This window comes from Anser cygnoides, chromosome Z (assembly GCF_040182565.1).
Source record: "Anser cygnoides isolate HZ-2024a breed goose chromosome Z, Taihu_goose_T2T_genome, whole genome shotgun sequence".
In the NCBI taxonomy this organism is placed as follows: domain Eukaryota; kingdom Metazoa; phylum Chordata; class Aves; order Anseriformes; family Anatidae; genus Anser; species Anser cygnoides.
The window spans coordinates 64399012-64418635 of record NC_089912.1 but is presented as its reverse complement, the minus strand read 5'-3'; the positions used below and the strand labels follow the sequence as shown (position 1 = coordinate 64418635).

Here is a 19624-nt window from a genome sequence, read left to right as displayed (position 1 = left end):
GGCTGTGCCAGCCTTTGCATCCCCTGCCACGGGTATAATAATAATAATGATGATGATAATAATAATAACAACAACAACAAAACAACAGAACAACAACAATAAAAATAATAATAATTTCCCTGCTCGGAAATTATCACCCCAAAATCTGGGGCTAATTATGGCTAGTTATTAGTTAATTATAACCGATGGAGGCGCCTCATTAATTAAGGGAAGGCAGCGAGGGGTGAGGACGCCCCAGTCCCTCCGTCAGCCCCCGGACAGGGCCCCCTCCGGCCCCCCCCCCCCCCGCAGTGCCGGCTCCCCCGGCAGACCCAAATCCGGGCTTTTTGACACCAAAACGCCCCCCGCAGCCCCCCCTCCCCCACGCCGCCGCGCGGGGAATCCCCTCCGCTGACGTCAGCGGGGACCCCCTCCGCGCGGCACTCGCCCCGCCCCTCCCGCTGTCTGATTGGCTGCGCCGCCCTGGAGGCGGGACGGGCCTCAGGGAGACCACGCCCCCCAGTCCATACTGATCTCCTATTGGCTGCCGAGCTGTCACTCCGCCCCGGCACGGCCCCGGCTGCCCGCCTGGCTGATGGGTGCTGGGCTGCTGCTCCTGCGGCCCCATTGCGGCCCCATTGAGACCCATTGCAACCCCATTGCGGCCCCATTGAGACCCCATTGCAACCCCATTGCGGACCCATTGAGACCCCATTGCAACCCCATTGCGGCCCCATTGAGACCCCATTGCAACCCCATTGCGGACCCATTGAGACCCCATTGCAACCCCATTGCGGACCCATTGCAACCCCACTGCAAGCCCATTGCAACCCCATTGTGGCCCCCTTGCAGCCCCATTGCGGCCCTATTGCAACCCTATCAAAACCCCACTGCAACCCCATAGCAACCCCATTGTGGCCCCATTGCAATCCCACTGCAAACCCATTGCAACCCCATTGTGGCCCCATTGAAAGACCGTTGCAGCCCCATTGAAAGTCCATTGCAGGCCTATTGCAACCCTGCTGTGGCCCCATTGCAACCCCATTGCCACCCCACGGAAACCTCATTGCAACCCCATTGCGGCCCCATTGCAACCCCCCTGCAACCCCATTGTGGCCCCATTGCAGTCCCATTGTAGCCCCACTGTGGCCCCACTGCAACCCCACTGCGGCCCCATTGAGGCCCTATTGCAACCCTGTTGAAACCCCACTGTGGTTCCATTGCAGCCCCACTGCAAACCCGCTGCAACCCCATTGCGGCCCCATTGCAACTCCATTGCAACCCCATTGTGGCTCCATTGCAGCCCCATTGAGGCCCCATTGCAACCCCACTGCGGCCCCATTGAGGCCCCATTGCAACCCCACTGCGGCCCCATTGCTACCCCCACTGTGGCCCCATTGCAACCCCATTGCAGCCCCATTGTGGCCCCATTACTACCCCATTGCAACACCATTGTAGCCCTGCTGTGGCCCCATTGCAACCCCACCGTAACCCCATTGTGGCTCCACTGTGGTCCCATTGCAATGACACTGTGGCCCTATTGCTCCCCTCTGCAGCCCCATTGCCCCCCATTGCCCCCCTGTACCCCTCTGCATCACCCTGCATGCCTCACCTGTGACCCCCCCCTGCATTCCCAGCCCACCCCCAGCTCACCGTACCCCATGCTGCTGCCTCCCCCTGCCCCCCCCCACCCTCTTACAGCACCCCATGCTGCCCCCCACCGCCCCCATGGCACCGGGGAGCACCGGGCAGGGTCTTTGTGCCCCCATGGGAGCTGTGCCCCCCCCGTGGAGCCGGCGTGGGACGAGGCACGGTGCCGGTGCTTTCCCAGACAGCGGCCGGGCTGGGAGCTGGGCCAGCAGGTGCCGGGGAGAGGTGGCCCAATGCCACCCACGGCTGCCCGGTGTCACTCGCCCCGCGCGGCCACCGGCTGCAGAGGGCCGAGTGGGGGGCGCGGGGGGCAGCCGGGGAGTTCCTGGGGGGCTGTAAATAGCCCAGTTCCCCTTCCGCTCATTTCGAAAGCGAGAAGGGGAAGGTCCCCCCCCGGGACGTTCAAGCAAAAGAACTGGTTGATCGGCGCTGCTGGTACAAAAGCTATTTTTAATGTTATTAAAATCTGTCTCTTCTATAAACTTCTAAAATATCCTCGGCTGCAGGGGTGCGCGCCCTCACGGCGGGGCGCAGCCGGCGTCGGGGGACACCCGGGGCTCCTCCTTGTCGCAGGGGAGCCCGGGGAGCAGCGGGACCTGGGGGCCGCCCTCGAAAAGGGGGATGTGGGGGGCGTAGTGGCCGTGGGGGGCTTGCGGCCGGAGCAGGAGCTGGTGCAGGGTCTCGCCCACCTGCACCAGGCTGTGGGAGAGGAGGTGGAGGTGGGAGACGGTGTCGCTGGCCAGGCTCTCCAGCAGCGCCTGCTGCTGCCGCGACGTCTGCAGGATCTGCACCAGCAGCTGCTGCACGCTCTGCAGCAAGCCCGCCACGCCGCCGCCTGCAGCGACAGCGGGGGTCAGGGGCAGCCCCCCCCTCACCAACATGTCCAAGGCGGGGGGCGGGGGGGGATCGGGGGGGACCCACCTTGCAGGCTCGTGTCCGCTGCCTCTTCGCCCACCGCCTGCTCGCTCGCAGCGGCCGTCCCGGGGGAGCCGGGGGCTGCGGTGGCCGCCGGCAGCACTCGGTTTCCTCTTCCCATCCCCGGGGACGTCTCACCAGGAAAACCTGCGGCCGGGGGTTGGCACGGAGGGCGCAGCGGGCTCCTGGAGCCCCCTGCTCAGCCCGTCCCCGCTGCCCTGTGCAGGGGAGAGGGCGCAGACTCACCTGCCTTCAGCTCGGCGCTCTCCTCTTTCAGGGCGCCGTGGCAGCCTGCGGGAGAGCAGCGGTCACCGGGGGGTGGCTCCGGCCCCGCGGGGACACGAGCTCGGCAGCCGGGGCACGGTACTCACCCAGGAGGGGATGGGGAGGGATGCAGCAGCTGGTACCTGCAATGAGAAGCGGGTCGGAGCCTGCTCACGGGGCTGAGAGGGGGAAATCAGGACAAGGAAAGCCTTACGTGGGGCGGCCGCGGGGTCGGGCGATGCTCCAGCGACGCGGTCCCCGCGGGCTGCAGGGAGAGAGCAGAGAGGAGACGCGGGGTCTGACGGCACCCGCCGGGGGGACGGCATCAGCCCGGGGTCTGCCTCGCTGCCCCGGCCAGCCCGGCGTGCCCTAGCCACAGCTCCCCAGCGCCCTGCGGGGCCTCAAAGCGCCTCACGAGCTAGGAACAAAAGCAGGAGTCACTCACCCACCACTGCAATGCAGCCACCTCCGGGCTGGAAGGCAGCAGCTGCGTAGCGGCGCGCGGCCAGGCTACGCAACAGATTAGGACTGGAAGTGAAGGAGAATCCCACATCCACTTGAAACTGCAGGGGGAATTTAGGGAGACAACGTAATTACCCGGTGCGGACGCTGGCCGGGACGCCGGGGTTCGCTCCCCAGCGCCAGCGGGGCCGGGGGGGGGGATGAAGCAGCAGCCGGGGCTTCCCCGGCGCCGGGCCCTTCTCTGCTCCTGTTTTTGGGGAGGTGTTTCTCCTGTTCCGCCCCGCGGCCCCGATCCCTGCCGGTGAGCCAGCAGGCTCGGGGAACAGCACCCGCTCCCTTCACCTGCCCGCACAGGCCGGGCCCGGGGACGTATCCTGCATCGCCTCGGCACCGTCCGGGTGCGCTGCAGGACGGGGACGCTCCCGGCTCCGGCCCTCACACCCAGTCCCAGCTCCTCCGAAGCTCTGCGGCCTGCCGTGCCCCGAGGCCGGCTACGAGCCACGGACTCCCCCTCCTGCCCCACCCCAGCCGGCCCCAAACCCTCACGCTGCGGGGTTGGTTTGGAGCCAAACTTGGGGGGGGGGGGGTGGAGAAGTTCCCCAAACCCCATCCGCGAGCATCCCAAGGGGAACACACCACGGCGGGGCCCCCCGACCCCTTCGACCCCCCCATCCCAGCATGCTGGCACAGGCTTGAGCTGTAGCGGTGGCCGTGCAGCCCGGCGCGGCGGGGCAGGACGGTACTTACGGCTCGCCGGCTCGTCCTTTGGGTGCTGCAGCAGCGGTGCCAGCAGCACAGCGGGGGTCTCTGCAGCAGCTGGGGTGCAGCGGGCAGAGAACAGCCTCAGCAAGGGGGCCCCGCGGGGTGCAGGACACCCCTCACCCAGGACAAGCCCCTCTCTGGCTGCCCCATCCCGCGGGTACCTGGCGGTGCCGGCGAGGTCGGCGAGCGTGCGGCCAGCGACCTGCGCCTCCGGGGGGGCGGCTTCACCAGCTCTGCGAGGGGAGGAAAAAGCTCAAACCAGGGAGCTACGGACCCCGTGAGACGCCAGGGAGCCCGCCCAGCCCTGGCACCCACCGGGCAGCCGCCGCTCTCCGAAAACGGGCCGCCCGGCCGCCTTCCAGATGCTCTTCATGGCGCGGTAGTGCGGGGGCAGGCGCGGCGAGTGCCGCCCGGCACGGCGGCGCGTCTCCCGCTCCGAGTGGAAAGCCTGCTTCAGCGCCTTCCACTTGGAGCGGCACTGGGCCACGCTGCGGCCGTAGCCGGCCGCCGCCAGCCCCCGGGAGATCTCCTGCCACAGCGCCTCGTTGGGCCGCGACGTGGAGGCCATCAGCAGGGCGGCCTCCCCTGAGCCTCCCACCAGCGCCAGGAGGCTGCCGACCTCCGCCTGCGTCCAGGCTCGCCCGCGGGGCATGCTGCGGGGTGGCTGGTGGGGGGGGGGGGGGTCCGGGAGGGTGGGTGCCGGGCAGGGCTCGGCCCTGGGGGTCGGCTGCGCGCTCCCCAGGGAGCCCCCTGCGCCCGCGATGGGGCTGCACCGGGGGCTGCAGCGGGGATGGCCAGGAGCTGCGCCGGGAGCTGCGCCAGGAGCTGCACCGGGGAGAACCGGGGACCACCGGGAGCTGCACCGGGGAGCACTGGGGACCACCAGGAGCTGCACCGGGAGCTGCACCGGGGACCACCGGGGACCACCGGGAGCTGCACCGGGAGCTGCACCGGGAGCTGCACCGGGAGCTGCACCGGGAGCTGCTGGGAACAGCCGCGAGCCGCAAGGAGCATGTGCAGCCCCTGGAGTTGCCGCTGGGAAACGTAGTCCTGGCCGTGCCTGCCCTGCCCGGCGGCGGGATGGGATGAGCATCCCCTGGGGGGGCCTGCAGGATGCTGCCCCCCCAGCCCTGAGGGCACAGCAGGGGTGCCCATCAGGGCGGCCCTCAGGGCGCGGGGAGGGGACGGAGCGCCCCAGCCCCCCGGCTTTCCAGGGCTGCGATGCAGCTGCAGCCCCATGCAAAAGAGGTGGCAGGAACCACCTCTGTGCGCGCACAGCCCGCCGCCCTGCTGCTCGATAGCATGCGGAGGCTGGGGACATGGGGACGGTCCCCCTGTGCCCCGACAGTGCTGGGGTCCCCTTGATATGGGATCAGCCTCGACGCGGCCCCGATACACGCCAGAGACAGCGGTCGGCACTGGGGGGCAAGGGGTGCCCCCGTGCCGGTGGTCCCGCCTGTCTGGGGTTCCCCTTCTCCCCGTGTGGCGCCGCTGCTGGGGCCCCCCAGGGCTGTGACCCAGCTGGTGTCCCTGGGGACCCCTCCGGGAAGTGACGCTTTCCATTTCGTGTCACACTCGGCTGCCAGAGGGGGCCGGGAGGGGGTTGCTGCTCCCCCCTACCTGCGGGGTGCGTGGCCAGAGACCGAGGGAAGGATGGAAGAGGGGGTCACGTACGCAGATCTGCGCTTGCCCCCCGTACCAGGTAACGGCACGCTGCACCCCGCTGTCCCCCCCCCATCCCTGCCTGCCCCCCAAAATCCAGCAGCCCCTCTGCAGGGCCGTGCCCCCCAGCCCTGCTCCCTCCTTGCCCATGCAGCTGCTCTCGGAGCAGGGGGGGACACAAGCACTGCACCCCAGCTGCATTGGCACCCCCCCATCATCCCCCCCAGTGTCACTGCTCCGGCTCACACCACTGCTCTGCTGTCCCTGGGGAGCCTGGGGACCCCCACGCCCCCTGCTTGGGGCTCACAGACCTTTGCTGATTTGGGGGTTCTGCCCCCGACCTCAAGCCCCCAGGACGTGGGGTAATTCCCTCTCTCAGCTCCTCCGCAGCCCGTGAGGCTGCCCTGGCACTGGGCAGCCCTCAGCCTGGGTGTCTTGTCCCTGCTGCTCCTGCTGGTGCAAATCGTCCTCGTCGGCTTGAGCTTCCACTGTGAGTACCCCCTTGTGCGCCCCCATCCATCCAGCCCCCGAGCTGGGGACCCTCCCGCTTGGGGCTGACGGTGCCGCAGGTTTCTGGGCTGTGGGGCGAGTGGGAAAAGTGGTGAGTAAAAATAAAACACCCCTTGCCTGGCCGGCTGGAGCGCTGAAGAGGAGGGAGAGGGGAAAGCGTGGGCTCGAGGACGGCGCCGGGGCACCCCGCTCCATCAGCTGGCCACGGCGTGCAGACAGGACGTGACGCTGGGGCCAAAAGGCAGAAACCTGCCATGTGCTGGGCACAGACGGCGAGGGCTTTGTCCAGCTGGGCTGGCACGGCACCGAGGGAGGGGGATGGCACCCCCTGGGTGCTACCGGCCCCTGGTGGGGGACGCTCCCGTGCCTTTCTTCTGTAGATTTAGCCCAGCAGGCGAGCTGTGCCCAGAGAGAGGAGGAGAGCCTCCGCTATGTGCAGCAGTCTTTGCGAGGTAGGAGAGCTTCCAGGCAGGTTCCTGGGCTCCCTGCCCTCGTGGCACCCCAGCTGCCCCCTGTCACCGCGGTGCCGAGGGCTGGGGACAGCCCCGTCCCGGCCAGCCCTGCAGGATCGTGCTTCTGGTGTGCAGAGAGCTGCCAGTTCTGCCCGGCCGGATGGATCGGGGACGCGGGGCGCTGCTACTACTTCTCCTCTGCCAAGAAGAGCTGGGAGCAGAGCAAAGACGACTGCTGCTCCAGGGGGGCGCAGCTGGTCACCGTCCGAGCCAACAGCACCCTGGTGAGTCCGCCCGCCCTCCCCAGCCACCCTGACCCCCCCCCCCCCCCACCCCCGTGGTCATCGTGTCACGCTGATCACCACCTCAGGGTCCCCCAGTGGTTCCCCAGTCACCACCAGCATCATTTCAGCTCCCCAGCTCCAGCCCCCATGCCCAAAACCCAACCGGGAGCTGGCGATGCTGTGCCCGAACCGTGCAGCCCCCTGCGTGGCTGGGTGTCCCCGGGGAGCTCACGCTTGTTCCCTCCTGCTCTAGGCTTTCCTGGCACGCGTGACCCATCTGGACGTCTTCCACGTGGGGCTGAAGCGGGACAGCTCCAGGTTTGAGTGGAAGTGGCTGGACGGCACCCTGCTGAAGGGGTGAGCCTCGCAGCTTGTCTCCAGCCAGCACGGCTGAAAGCCCAAAACCAGGGCTCCGGGAGGTGACAGGGGGACAGCCAGCCTGCAGGCAGGGACATGATCGCCCTCTTGGCCATCCCTCCGCTTCCCAAAGCAGCACGGGGGCGTTTTAGGGAAGGGAAGATAACAGGGACACGTCCCCAGTGCCTGTGCCCTGCTTGGGGACGAGCAAGGGCTGGGTGAGGGCCGGGGGCAGGGTCCCCCAAAACTGAGTTCCCAGCAAGGTGCATTTGGTGCTGAGCCACCTCAGGAGGTTCCTGGGATCCAAAAAGAGGATTTCCAAAGCAGGCAGGGACTGGGTGCGCAGGGATCACAGCTCACTTCCTCACCAAGAGGAGGCTGCCAGGGGCAATGCTCCACGGGGAGGGCGAGCTCTGCCCCCCAGCACCCCCACGGCCTCTGCTCCCCCTCTGGAGGAGCTGGGGGTGGGCCAGCCCCTCGCACCCCACTGAGCCCCCCCCTCACCCCGCTCTCCCCTGCAGGCGCCTCCTCCTCCAGCGTTCCAGCAGCTCCTACGTGGCCTGCGGCAGGGTGTCCGGCTCGGGGCTCTCGGCCGGCTCGTGCGGAGAAGCCCACGGCTGGGTCTGCGAGAAGAGCGCGGTCACCCTGCAGTGGCTCCGGTCCTCCATCCCCGCCTTCCTCTGGGGGAACACCACCTACACCTGCGTGGGGCCCTAGGACCGAGGGGACAGCCTGGGTGCTCCTACAGCCCTGCCTGACCCAAGCACGGGCACCCCGGGGTGCTGCCTCCTGACCCCTCTGCGTCCCTCCCCCTGGCATCTCTGCGCGTTGCCAATAAACTCTGGCACTCACGCTGTGGCTGGATTTGGGGTGGGGGGGTGGGGGTTAAGGGTTGGGGGGCAGAGCCAGCATCGACCCGAGTGTCCCCATGGCCTGGTGGGCACGTGGAGCAGCTTCTGCGTGGGTGCAGTGTGTCTGCTCGGGGCTTCGGGCTGCCCGGGGTTTGCCTTTCTCGGGTGGGAGGTGCCCCATGCTGACAGCTCCACATGGACATCCCCGGGTGTGTCCCCAGCACGGGAGGCAGGTGCAGCCCCCTCCTCATTTCTGCCTGACCACTGAGTGGGTGGTGGGATGGGGAAGGGGACACTGGGGGGAGAATGCTCTGGCTGTGGCCAGGGCTCCGGGTGGCCCAGGGTGGCCCAAACGCGCCCAGTGCTGTGTGTAAATGGTGCTGCATGGGGCAGAGCGCACTGCGTGGGATGGAGCGGAGCTGTTTTCCCCTCCCGGAACAGTCCTGCCCGTGAAATAAAAACCGCATCTTGCAAATGAAGTGATTACTTCTGCTTTCCTACAAATCAAGAAGTTCCTCCACTTGACGTGCCCCGGGCCACAAGCCGTCACCTGACGGCGGGCAGCAGAGGACCCGAGGTGCCGCGGGTGCCGCATGGCGCACAGCGTGCTCTACGCCGACCTGCGCTTCGCCAAGGGGCCGTGGGGCTGCGGCACGGCCAGCGGGGCGCTGGGGGAAGGTGGGAGCCGCGGGACCCCCGCATTGCCCTGTGCCGGACCCCTGCCCACTGCCCCCTGCCTTCCTCCCACAGCCCCCAACATGGACGAGGCCGACAGCCCCTACGAGAACGTGGCACCGGGGCCGGCGCCCGCGGGGCCGGCTGGGGAAGGGACCCGGCACAGCCCAGGTGAGCGCCCGCACGGGGACGGGATGGGGACGGGGGTCTCCGGGGGGCGCCGGGGTCCCCTCCGCACCCCGGCACCGTGGGTGACACCACGGCCGCTCGTGTCTTGCAGGGCGCTGCTCCCGGCGGCGCTGCATCCCCGCGGGGCTGCTGGCAGCCAGCCTGCTGCTGCTGGTGGCCCTGGTGGCCCTGGGGACCTGCTGTGAGTGGGGACGGGCACGGCAGGGGCGGGGGGCTCCGGGCAGGGGCTGGGGGCTGGGGGGATCCCGGGGCTGGGGGTTGGGGGCGGCGCTGCCCCTTGCTGGGTGCCCCGCGCTGTGCCTGGCTGGGGCGCTTCCCAGTGCCTCCATCTGCTTTCCAGTGCCTTCCCAGTGCCTTCCCAGTGTCTTCCCAGTGCCTCTCATCCCTTCCCACTGATTTCCTTCCCTTCCATCACTTCCCATCACTTCCCAGTGCCTCCCATTTGCTCCCCGTTGCTTCCCATCTCTTCTCACTGTTCCCCATTTTTTCCCATTGCCTTCCCACCGCCCCTCACGGCCTCCCCACGGCCTCCCACTGATTCCCGTTGCCTCCCAGTTGAAGTCCCACTCCCTCCCATTGCCGCCCCTTCATTCCTGCCACCTCCCATTGCCTCCCAGTTGTACACCCACAGCCTCCCATCACCTCCCATTGGCTCTCCACCACCTCCCACTGCCTTCCAAGTGATTTCCCACTTCCTCCCATTGTCTCCCATTGTCTTCCATCACCTCCGATCACCTCCCATCACTCCCCATCACCTCCCATCACCTCCCAGTGCCTTCCCATTGTCTCCCCACTGCCTCCCTTCCCCTCCACTGCCTTGGGGGTGCCCTGACACCCGCACACCCGGCCATGCCCCGCGTCCCACCTCTCCCTGAATCGTCCCCAGACTGGCAGGCGACCCGTGAGCTGCGGGACACGTCCCTGGAGCAGGCGGCCGAGCGCGGCCGCTTCTCGCAGGAGGCGCGGGCGTGGGAGCAGAGCCTGGAGCAGGCGCACCGGGAGCTGGCGCAGGCGCGCGCGGAGCTGCAGCGAGCGTGGCGAGAGGGCAACAGCAGCCTGCTGGAGCTGGACAGGCAGGAGGCCGAGCTGGCGCGCGTCTCGGGGGCCCTGGCCGGCACCGAGAGGGAGCTGCAGGACGTGCAGGGGCGGCTCGAGGCCGGCGAGCGTGCGGCCAGCAGCCTGCGCGCCTGCCTGGACGCAGGTAGGGCCGCGGGGCGGCGGGCACGGGGCGGCGTGGCCGGGGGCTGGCGAGCGCCTGAGCGGTGCCCCCGTCCCCAGACTGCTGCCCCCCGGGCTGGCTGCTCTACCACGGCAAGTGCCTCTTCGTCTCGTCGGAGAAGAAGAGCTGGTGGCAAAGCTGGAGCGACTGCGAGGCGAGATCCTCCCAGCTGCTGGTGCACGGCGAGCGGCAGGCATGGGCGCTGCCGGTACGGGGGGGCTGCGCTGGGGAGGGGGTGTCCCCGCTGCCTGCCGCCCCCAGCCCCGTGCCCGTCCTGCTGCAGCACGGCCCCGGCTCTGCCGGGCGTGGGGCAGGCCCTGATGGCCTCTCTCCCGCAGCCTTTCCTGCTCGAAGGCAGCACCAAGTACTATGTCGAGCCGAGGACGAAAAATCCTGCGTGGGTGGAGGAGCAGCTTGGGAAGTGAGTCGGCCAAGCTGCCCCATTGCACCTCACCCTGATGGGCCAGCCTGGGGACTGATGCTTGGGCAGGGGCTGCCCTGGCCTGCCTGGGGCTGGCAGCGGGCTGGGGACACGGTGGCACGTGCCACCCTGTCCCCTCTCACGTGCTCCTTCCCTTCTAGGTACAAGTGGCCTTTTGAATGCGCACTGGTGGGCTCTGGGAAAGTAGAGCGCACATCCTGCTACTGGGCTCAGCACTGGATCTGCGAGCAGCCCCCGAAGCTGAGCAACCTGTCCGAGATCTTCTCTCCTCTCCTGGCTGGGGGGTGACCCTGACACCCCCTCTCTCTGGGGACGTTGGTTGGGAACGAAGGTGTTGGGCATGTAAAGGATGACTTGTGGAGAAGAGCCTGGCTTTCTGAGTCTCACTCCTGCTGGTTGATGCTCACAACCCCCCTCCCCTCCTTTCCTGGCTCTCAATGAGCACGTGGCAAGCCCTGCTCTCACCTGCTGCATGGCAGGCACCTCTCGCACCTTCTGAACCTGGCTGTGATGGTGACATTGGTGTCCCCAACCTGATCCCCCCTTGGGGAGTCCCTTTGCTTTATCGCCTGCTCCGTGGCTGGCTGTCGATGACTTGGGATTTGCCAAGGAGAGGTGGCACCTGCCCAGCCTGCCTGCCTGCCACCATGGGGAGCACTGGGCTGGGGACACGGGGACAGCAACGGGGGCCTTTCACCATGACCCTTCAGGGCTGGGGCACCGAGAAATTGGCTGGTGGGAACAGGAGAGCAGGCGGCCGTGCTGGATGGGCCCAGGGGACCCACAAGCAGGGGGCTGCGCAGGACTCCTTGCGGTGGCAGATCCCAAGGGCACTGTGGTGCTGTGGTGGCTGGAGCTCGTGGGAAGCCCCTGGGCTGCCCAGGACCAGCCGGACACGCACAGACACAGCAAGTCCTCATTTCCCACGGAGCTGAGCTCGAGGGGCACCTCACAGCTCATCTCTTCCAGCCTCACCAGGCTGTGGCCCGGCTCCACCAGCATCCTTCCACGCCTCTCCTCTCTCAGGAGCTGCCTAGGTCCAGGTCCAAAGTGGTCCTCACCTCCACCACCTCTCTGGAGCTGCCTTTTCCCAAAACCGCGGAGCGAGCAGGGAGGGTCAGCGCTGTCTCCTGGCTCCCACATTGTCCCCCAGACTGTCCCCCCTCACTGGTCCCACCACGGTCTTTGAGATCTTCCCCCCCAAGTGTCAGAGCTCTCCCCTTTCTTCCCTCATGTTCCCAATCCTCCCCCATCCCTCCCAGGATCCTCACTGCACCCCCGTTTCCTCCCATGGCCTCAGGGCTCCCCCATTTTCCCCTCATGGCCTCAGGGCCCCCCTCTGCACCCCCGTTTCCCCCGACATCTCGGGGCTTCCCGGCTGTTTCTCAGGATGACGCTGCACCTTCCCCAGGGACTGTGACGGGAGGCTGGCCAGGGCACATGGGGACACAAGCGTGGGTCTGAGGGGCTGGAGCAGGGTGGTACGAGTGCGTGCATGCGTGAGAGAGAGGGGAATAAGGTCTATATTCCATAAGCCTTGCTTTAAAATACAGACAGCTCTCCCAGCCCGTCTTCCCAGCGCTTTGCCATGCGGCGGGGGCAATGTGTGCACGGTGGGGGGAGTGTTTCTGGGGGCACCCCCGGCTCCTGTCCCCGCGTCCTGTGACGGAGAGGGGGGTGGCAGCACGGTCACTCCTCGTCCAGGAGAGATGTGAGGGCCTTGGACATGCTGCTCAGCCTCGGGGGCTGCTCGCAGATCCACTGGTGGAGCCTCCTGCACGCCAGCCTCTCGATGCCCTTGGCCGCTGACAGCGAGCACTTGTCAGAGTAAGCGTGCCTAGGAGGGAAGGCGCGGTTCAGAGGGGCAGGGGCAGTGTCCCCACCAAAACCATCTCTTCCCATGGCTGCTGGAATTGGCAAAACCCCTCCGGGAGCCAAGCAGAGGAGGTTTTGCCAGGCTCTGGGCACTTGGTGCTTCGTGTGCCCCCGGGATGCGCATCCCCGCTTGGGGAATAGGCACGGCAAACCACAAACGTGCTGTGCCTGAGGTGCTTTGGGGCATCCTTCCAAGGAGGCTCTCGTGGGGGGGAGCGGCACCTCCTGGGCATGGTTAACCGGGAAACCTGAGGGCCTGGTGCCCGTGCCAGGGATGGCTGTATTTACGTGTCATACAGCACGCTGTCCTGCCGCACGACCAACCCGGTAGCGCTGGAAACCTCCTCCTCCACCCAGTACTTGGTGCCGCCTGTGTGCAGGAAAGTCTGTGGGAGAGAGGCCGTCAGGGCCTGCCCCATGCCCGGCAGAGCCGGGGCCGTGCTGCAGCAGGACGGGCACGGGGCTGGGGGCGGCAGGCAGCGGGGACACCCCCTCCCCAGCGCAGCCCCCCCGTACCGGCAGCGCCCATGCCTGCCGCTCGCTGTGCACCAGCAGCTGGGAGGATCTCGCCTCGCAGTCGCTCCGGCTTTGCCACCAGCTCTTCTTCTCTGACGAGACGAAGAGGCACTTGCCGTTGTAGAGCAGCCAGCCCGGGGGGCAGCAGTCTGGGGACGGAGGCACCGCTCAGGCGCTCGCCAGCCCCCGGCCGCGCCGCCCTGTGCACGCCGCCCCGCGGCCCTACCTGCGTCCAGGCAGGCGCGCAGGCTGCTGGCCGTACGCTCGCCGGCCTCGAGCCGCCCCTGCACGTCCTGCAGCTCCCTCTCGGTGCCGGCCAGGGCCCCCGAGACGCGCGCCAGCTCGGCCTCCTGCCTGCCCAGCTCCAGCAGGCTGCTGTTGCCCTCTCGCCACGCTCGCTGCAGCTCCGCGCGCGCCTGCGCCAGCTCCCGGCGCGCCTGCTCCAGGCTCTGCTCCCACGCCCGCGCCTCCTGCGAGAAGCGGCCGCGCTCGGCCGCCTGCTCCAGGGACGTGTCCCGCAGCTCACGGGTCGCCTGCCAGTCTGGGGACGATTCAGGGAGAGGTGGGACGCGGGGCAGGGCCGGGTGTGGGGGTGTCAGGGCACCCCCAAGGCAGGGAGGCAGTGGGGAGACAATGGGAAGGCACTGGGAGGTGATGGGAGGTGATGGGAGGTGATGGGAGACAATGGGAGGAAGTGGGAAATCACTTGGAAAGCAGTGGGAGGTGGTGGAGAGCCAATGGGAGGCAATAGGGAGGCGATGGGAGGCATTGGGAAGGCAGTGAGAGTTGCTGGGAAGTAAATTCAAAGTCAATGGGAGGCAATAGGAAGGCAAGGAGGGCGAGTGGGAATGCGATTGGGGGGCAATGGGAGGTGCTATGAATGAAGGGGAGGCAATGGAAGGGAGTCGGACTTCAATTGGGAGGCAATGGGAATCGGTGGGAGGCAATGGGGAGGCAATGGGGAACAGTGGGAAGAGATGGGAAGAAATGGGGAGCAAATGGGAGGCACTGGGAAGCGGTGATGGAAGGGAACGGAATTAGTGGGAAGGGATGGGAGGTAACGGGAGGGAGATGGGAGAGCACTGGGAAGGCACTGGGAAGGCACTGGAAAGCAGATGGAGGCACTGGGAAGACACCGGGAAGGTGCTGGGAGGGCACTGGGAAGCAGATGGAGGCACTGGGAAGCCGTTCCAGCCAGGCACACCGCAGGGCACCCAGAGAGGGGCAGCGCCACCCCCAGCCCCCAGCCCCGGGATCCCCCCAGACCCCAGCCCCTGCCCGGAGCCCCCCGCCCCCACCGTGCCCGTCCCCACTCACAGCAGGTCCCCAGGGCCACCAGGGCCACCAGCAGCAGCAGGCTGGCTGCCAGCAGCCCCGCGGGGATGCAGCGCCGCCGGGAGCAGCGCCCTGCAAGACACGAGCGGCCGTGGTGTCACCCACGGTGCCAAGGTGCGGAGGGGACCCCGGCGCCCCCCGGAGACCCCCGTCCCCATCCCGTCCCCGTGCAGGCGCTCACCTGGGCTGTGCCGGGTCCCTTCCCCAGCTGTCCCCATGGGCGCCGGCCCCGGTGCCACGTTCTCGTAGGGGCTGTCGGCCTCGTCCGTGCCGGGGGCTGCGGGAGGAAGGCAGGGGGCAGTGGGCGGGGGTCCGGCACGGGGCAATGTGGGGGTCCCACGGCTCCCACCTTCCCCCAGCGCCCTGCTGGCTGTGCCGCGGCCCCACGGCCCCTTGGCGAAGCGCAGGTCGGCGTAGAGCACGCTGTGTGCCATGCGGCACCCGCGGCACCTCGGGTCCTCTGCTGCCACAAAGGAGAAGTGAGGCCGGCGCTCGCAGAAGCAGAAGTTGGCTGCGAGATGTGGCAGATGGGACCAGCGAGGCACGGCCGCAGGGACCGGCCCCCTGCCGTGGCCCCGGCACCGCCAGCACGTCCCCTCCCACGCCCCGAGAGCCGTCATGGTCCCCTGGGTGCACGGCGGCTCTCGGGCAGTGGTTTTTGGGGGCACGGGCAGAGCAGAGGTGGGCCCAAATTCCTGGTGCTTGGGGAGAGCCTCCTCTTACTCCTTCTCTGTCCTGACATCCACCTCTCCATACTTCAGAGTGCTCTCCTCCAGGAAATGAGGAGAGTCACAGCCAGCTTCAGAGGGGCCAAGGAGGAGTCTGCAGAGCCAAAGCTGCAGCAGCTTCCCCCCAGCCTTCAGCAAGGAGATGGAGCACATCCTGCGGGGCACGTGGTGACCGGGGGGGACACAACGCTGGCCGAGTGGGATTTGCCAAGGAGCACTGGGAAGAAGTGCCCCCAGGGGCTGGGGACATGGGGACAGCAACGGGTGCCTTGTACCATGACCCTTCAGGGCTGGGACATGGAGAAATTGGCTGGTGGGAACAGGAGAGCAAGTGGCCGTGCTGGAGGGACCTGGGACAAATGTCCTGGCACAAATGCCCATCACAAATGCCCTGGGGGTGGCTGGAGGGACACTGGGGTCCCAGCCCTCCCCAGGAGCCCCTGGGGTGTGATGAGGTGCAGGAGCTCAAGGTGCCACCCGGAGCCCCCTTCAGGTGCCATCAGGGCGAACGCTTCCACCCCTGCAATGCTCAGACCCCCTGCCTGGGGGTGCACTGCCTCACCCGGTCCTGCTCAGGGTATTTGGGTCTCCCTCAGCCCGCCGAGCCCCAGGGCTCAGCCCCACACTGCCGTGCACCCAGGGGACCGTGACGGCTCTCGGGGCGTGGGAGGGGATGTGCTGGCGGTGCTGGGGCCGCGGGGAGGGGGCCGGTCCCCGCGGCCGTGCCTCGCTGGTCCCATCTGCCACAGCTCGCAGCCAACTTCTGCTTCTGTGAGCGCCGGCCTCACTTCTCCTTTGCACCCCGAGACGGGCGACCGCCAGGCAGCGGGGCCACCCCACAGAGCCGGGTGGGAGCCAGCAGGGATCGGGACTTGCCCAGCACCTTCCCGCATGGCACAGAGCGTGCTCTACGCTGACCTGCGCTTCGCCAAGGGGCCGGGGGGCCGTGGCACAGCCAGCCAGGCGCTGGAGGCAGGTGAGAGCTGCGGGACCCCCGCATTGCCCTGTGCTGTGCCCAGCTCCGTCGTCTCCATGCCCCCTGCCTTCCTCCCGCAGCCCTTGGCATGGACGAGGCCGAGAGCCCCTACGAGAACATGGCATCGGGGCCGGCGCCCACGGGGCCGGCTGCGGAAGGGACCCTGGAAAGCCCAGGTGAGAGCCCAAACGGGGACAGGGCACCCAGGGAGGCCCTGCTGTGGGCAGTGGGTGGTGCTTCAGGGTGCTCTCCATCTCCCCTCGGAGAGATGAGGCGCCCACGCCGTGCCGCCTGTGCCACCCTGCTGCCACCGCAGGGCTGGCCCGGGGAGGCGGGCGGTGGCGGTGGGTGATGCTCGCAGCTCCTCGTGTCTTGCAGGGCCCTGCTCCCGGCGGTGCTGCGTCTCTGCGGGGCTGCTGGTCACCTGCCTGCTGCTGCTGGTGGCTGCCGTGGTCCTGGGGGCCTGTTGTGAGTGGGGATGGGGTCGTACTGAGGCATGGGGACAGGGGAGATGGGACGGGTTGGGTGCCCCAGGCAGATATCAGACCGTGTATGTGTCTGTGGGTCCCCCCACCCTGTCTGCCCCAAGCTGGCCAATGTCCCTCTCGCATCCTGGGCATCTCCCTCAACAATTTTCTTGTTCTCCTTTCCCTCTCCTGCCCCTGCCCTCCCCTGCCAGCTCCATGCTTCCCTGCCTCCCCCATCCCTTCCCACCCAGCGGGGACACCTCCCTGCCCTGACACCCCCACACCCGTGCTGTCCCATCCCCGCGTCCCACCTCTCCCTGAATCGTCCCCAGACTGGCAGGCGACCCGTGAGCTGCGGGACACGTCCCTGGAGCAGGCGGCCGAGCGCGGCCGCTTCTCGCAGGAGACGCGGGCGTGGGAGCAGAGCCTGGAGCAGGCGCGCCGGGAGCTGGCGCAGGCGCGCGCGGAGCTGCAGCGAGCGTGGCGAGAGGGCAACAGCAGCCTGCTGGAGCTGGACAGGCAGGAGGCCGAGCTGGCGCGTGTCTCGGGGGCCCTGGCTGGTGCCGAGAGGGAGCTGCAGGACGTGCAGGGGAGGCTCAACACCAGTGAGAGCACCGTGACCCTCCTGCGCTCCTGCACGGCTATAGGTACGGTCATGGAACAGCCCCAGCACCTCTGGGTGGCCTCAGCATCGAGGCACGGATGCTGGGTTTTGGGGGATGTGGTGCCCCCCACCCCCCGAGCATCTGCAGCCTGGCAGGCGCCTGAGCGGAGCCCCCCGTCCCCAGACTGCTGCCCCTCGGGCTGGCTGCTCTACCGCGGCAAGTGCCTCTTCGTCTCGTCGGAGAAGAAGACGTGGGAGGACAGCAGAACGGAGTGTGAGAATAAATACTCTCAGCTCCTGATCACCAAGTCCTGGAGTCGCTGGACCGTGCCGGTACGGAGCGGGGGCCAAGGGCTGGGGCACTCCAGGGGCATCGGACGGCACGGGGTCGGAGCGGGGCACCAGGGCTGGTCAGCTTTGGCGGGGAGATGAAGGACTCGCAGCCTCCAAACACCACGGAAAAGGCACAAAAAGACCCCTTTGCTCCTTCCCCAGAGCTTCCTGAAGAACGCGGACACCGTGTACTGGATCGGGCTGCAGAAGACCAGCTTCCCCTGGTACGACTACGGCTGGCTGGAGGAAGGGGAGCCAGACAGCGACGGGATCACGGACGCCTGGTTCTGGGTGGACGGCTCGCTTTACGACAGGTACCCACGGCACGGCCGGGCTAACACCCCCTGCCCGGACCCCTCCTCCTGCAGCGAGGCCTTGGGAAGCAGGCTAATTCACACCGGTACCCAGCTGTGTGCTGAGATGCTGGGACCCCGTGCAGAGCGAAAGCCAAGCCCTGGTGGGGGGGGGGGGGGGGGGGGGGGGAGGTCTCATGCAAGCAGGAGGCAGCGAGAGGGGACGAAAGGAACCGCAGGCTTTATTTGGGATCGAGACAAAGCATTTGAGCACCACCCGTATCTCCCACATGCCTCCTCGGTCATCCTCGAGGGGAAATCAAGAGCTTCCCGCCCGCGGGGGTCCGGGGCTCCTCCCCGCCACGTGCGTCTCACCACCGCTTCCTCCTGCGGTGTCTGAAACCGGTGGGGAGGAACGGCTCCGTCTGGCCGGGTGCCCGGCCCCTGCCCGTTGCATCCTCGGGGAGCACCGGGCTTTCCCCGCCGCCCCAAAATGCTGCTGTTGCTGGCCATCGGCAGGCTCAGCGGGGGCCGGATGGGGCCACGGTAGCCCCGACGTGGTGTTTGTCCATCCAGGCCGTGGCAGTCGAAGCTGAACGGGTCCTGTGCCGTAATCAGCCGCGGGAACATCAAGCCGGCGCCGTGCGAGGCTCCGGATGACCTGCACCTCTGGATCTGCGAGAAGGCGGCGGGGCCGAGCTCCCCTTTTGTGTGATGGGTGGTGGCTGCTGGCCACGGTGAGCTCAGCCCCACTGGGGTTTGTGAGGAGGGGAGGCAAATGGGGAAAAACGGGGGGAAACCCCGTCCCTGGGAGCCAGCCGCTGAGCACATCCCCCTCTGCCTTCCCTCGCAGAACCCGCACCCCTCTGCTTCAGCCCTGCTGCACCCCGCGACGGAGCCTGCCCCACGCGCATCAGCCCCCTCCCGTGCTGCAGAGCCCTGCACTGACCCCAAACGAGGTGCTAGAGCTGGGCAGCGCGTCCCCAAACGCCAGCCCCATGCCCCCACGAGCGAGCCCCCATGGCCAGCGCCGCCGCCGTGCAGTAGCCCCAGCCCTGAGGCTGGAGCAGGGGATAGCACGGCGGCACCTGCCTCCGCCACGGTGCCCACCCCACTTTTAGGCTTTTAGGATGGCCGCAGCTTTCAGGCAGCCCATGGCAAGCCACGGAGCCCAAGGATGGAGCCACCACCAGCACTGGCATTTAGGATTTTTCCTGCTAATTAGGGAGTAGAGCAGTGACCTTTGGGATCGCACCGTTTTGATAGCAAAAGCAGCGCCAGCGCTCGCAGTGGATGGACACGAGACAAGTCACCGGGGATTTAAATAGCTGCTACACGTGCAACATGGCCCTGATTTATGTTCAGCCTGGCAAGAGCAGAGGAAGTCATGTTCAACCAGGCAAAGATGCTCTCAGTTTATTATCGGGCCGTGCGTGCCATTTATAGCCAATTAATTGGTATGTAAATCACTCTGTTTGAAGAGCACAGGGCTGTTACAGGCGGGCGTTTTGGAGGTGCACGTGTCACTCCTCTGTCTTGTCCACTGGCTGAGCCCACTTTGTAGCAAATAAAGAGCTTGTCTGCCGATTGCCTCTGCCTTTACCACCCCGAAACAGACTCCGGGGCACCAACCCAACGATCCCAAACCAGAAACCGAAATTTCACCAAAGCTGCCCCAACTGAGGCGGCCACTTTGGGGACACTCAGCCAGGGCTGACTCGTCCTGCCAGCCCCCAGGGGACATGGCCAGACCACGTCCCTGTCACCCTCAGGGTCCGGGCTCCCCACCCCGCTCAGCGCACCCCAGAGACACAAGCGGCAGCC

At 67.4% G+C, this 19624-nt stretch overlaps 5 protein-coding genes across 10 annotated transcripts; 3 read left to right on the top strand and 2 right to left on the bottom strand.

Annotated features, from left to right (window-relative positions):
• Positions 1–2059: 2059 nt before the first annotated feature.
• LOC125180695 (undifferentiated embryonic cell transcription factor 1-like) lies at positions 2060–5180 on the bottom strand (the record flags this gene model as incomplete). Its single annotated transcript, XM_066988883.1, has 9 exons — positions 2060–2464; positions 2551–2691; positions 2791–2835; positions 2916–2951; positions 3023–3073; positions 4018–4086; positions 4194–4265; positions 4348–4748; positions 4906–5180. Coding segments are annotated over 9 exons (1407 nt in total), but the record flags the coding sequence as incomplete, so codon positions are not given.
• Positions 5181–5194: 14 nt separating this feature from the next.
• On the top strand, positions 5195–8149 carry LOC106036315 (C-type lectin domain family 2 member B-like). Of its 2 annotated transcripts, XM_048052314.2 has the most exons (6): positions 5197–5734; positions 6074–6184; positions 6585–6656; positions 6792–6940; positions 7194–7297; positions 7819–8149. In XM_048052314.2, the coding sequence occupies exons 1-6, from the start codon at positions 5686–5688 to the stop codon at positions 8012–8014; spliced, it is 681 nt and encodes a 226-aa protein (XP_047908271.2). In that variant the 5' UTR covers positions 5197–5685; the 3' UTR covers positions 8015–8149. The 2 variants fall into 2 exon arrangements, with proteins under 2 accessions (XP_066844194.1, XP_047908271.2); XM_066988093.1 differs by lacking the exon at positions 6074–6184 and having other exon boundaries at positions 5195–5734.
• A 24-nt stretch (positions 8150–8173) lies between these two features.
• On the top strand, positions 8174–10961 carry LOC125180693 (B-cell differentiation antigen CD72-like). Of its 2 annotated transcripts, XM_066988092.1 has the most exons (7): positions 8174–8826; positions 8899–8994; positions 9104–9193; positions 9899–10213; positions 10291–10439; positions 10570–10652; positions 10814–10961. In XM_066988092.1, the coding sequence occupies exons 1-7, from the start codon at positions 8742–8744 to the stop codon at positions 10959–10961; spliced, it is 966 nt and encodes a 321-aa protein (XP_066844193.1). In that variant the 5' UTR covers positions 8174–8741. The 2 variants fall into 2 exon arrangements, with proteins under 2 accessions (XP_066844193.1, XP_066844192.1); XM_066988091.1 differs by having other exon boundaries at positions 8174–8994.
• Positions 10846–15215, bottom strand: LOC125180692 (B-cell differentiation antigen CD72-like). 4 transcript variants are annotated; one of them, XR_010827599.1, is made up of 7 exons: positions 14581–15215; positions 14382–14471; positions 13291–13605; positions 13065–13213; positions 12837–12934; positions 10971–12510; positions 10846–10938 (listed from the first exon to the last, which is right to left on the bottom strand). XR_010827599.1 is itself a non-coding variant. In XM_066988090.1 (7 exons), exons 1-7 carry the CDS (start codon positions 15017–15019, stop codon positions 12363–12365), a joined length of 1167 nt encoding a protein of 388 aa, XP_066844191.1. In that variant the 5' UTR covers positions 15020–15215; the 3' UTR covers positions 11048–12362. The 4 variants fall into 4 exon arrangements, 3 of the variants coding, with proteins under 3 accessions (XP_066844191.1, XP_047908262.1, XP_047908263.1); XM_066988090.1 differs by lacking the exon at positions 10846–10938 and having other exon boundaries at positions 11048–12510; positions 14581–14676; positions 14749–15215; XM_048052305.2 differs by lacking the exon at positions 10846–10938 and having other exon boundaries at positions 11048–12510; positions 12837–12918.
• LOC106036384 (uncharacterized) lies at positions 15012–19588 on the top strand. The gene is made up of 9 exons (XM_013181779.3): positions 15012–15080; positions 15161–16103; positions 16184–16279; positions 16482–16571; positions 16903–17217; positions 17359–17507; positions 17670–17821; positions 18377–18537; positions 18654–19588. Exons 1-8 carry the CDS (start codon positions 15018–15020, stop codon positions 18513–18515), a joined length of 1947 nt encoding a protein of 648 aa, XP_013037233.2. The 5' UTR covers positions 15012–15017; the 3' UTR covers positions 18516–18537; positions 18654–19588.
• The last annotated feature ends 36 nt before the right edge of the window (positions 19589–19624 follow it).

Bases quoted from the DNA above. Each gene is read 5' to 3' on its own strand.
- LOC125180693 (XM_066988091.1), top strand. From the start codon at position 8,742: ATGGCGCACAGCGTGCTCTACGCCGACCTGCGCTTCGCCAAGGGGCCG. The intron at 8,995-9,103 runs GTGAGCGCCCGC...CGTGTCTTGCAG, and splicing joins AGGGACCCGGCACAGCCCAG to GGCGCTGCTCCCGGCGGCGC. The intron at 10,214-10,290 runs GTAGGGCCGCGG...CCCCGTCCCCAG, and splicing joins GCGCGCCTGCCTGGACGCAG to ACTGCTGCCCCCCGGGCTGG.
- LOC106036384 (XM_013181779.3), top strand. From the start codon at position 15,018: ATGGTCCCCTGGGTGCACGGCGGCTCTCGGGCAGTGGTTTTTGGGGGC. The intron at 16,104-16,183 runs GTGAGAGCTGCG...TTCCTCCCGCAG, and splicing joins CAGCCAGGCGCTGGAGGCAG to CCCTTGGCATGGACGAGGCC. The intron at 16,280-16,481 runs GTGAGAGCCCAA...CGTGTCTTGCAG, and splicing joins AGGGACCCTGGAAAGCCCAG to GGCCCTGCTCCCGGCGGTGC.
- LOC106036315 (XM_048052314.2), top strand. From the start codon at position 5,686: ATGGAAGAGGGGGTCACGTACGCAGATCTGCGCTTGCCCCCCGTACCA. The intron at 6,657-6,791 runs GTAGGAGAGCTT...TCTGGTGTGCAG, and splicing joins TGTGCAGCAGTCTTTGCGAG to AGAGCTGCCAGTTCTGCCCG. The intron at 7,298-7,818 runs GTGAGCCTCGCA...TCTCCCCTGCAG, and splicing joins GACGGCACCCTGCTGAAGGG to GCGCCTCCTCCTCCAGCGTT.
- LOC125180692 (XM_048052305.2), bottom strand. From the start codon at position 15,019: ATGACGGCTCTCGGGGCGTGGGAGGGGACGTGCTGGCGGTGCCGGGGC. The intron at 12,919-13,064 runs GTACGGGGGGGC...TCCTGCACACAG, and splicing joins GGCAGGCATGGGCGCTGCCG to GCGGCACCAAGTACTGGGTG. The intron at 12,511-12,836 runs GTAAATACAGCC...CTTCCCTCCTAG, and splicing joins GACAGCGTGCTGTATGACAC to GCACGCTTACTCTGACAAGT.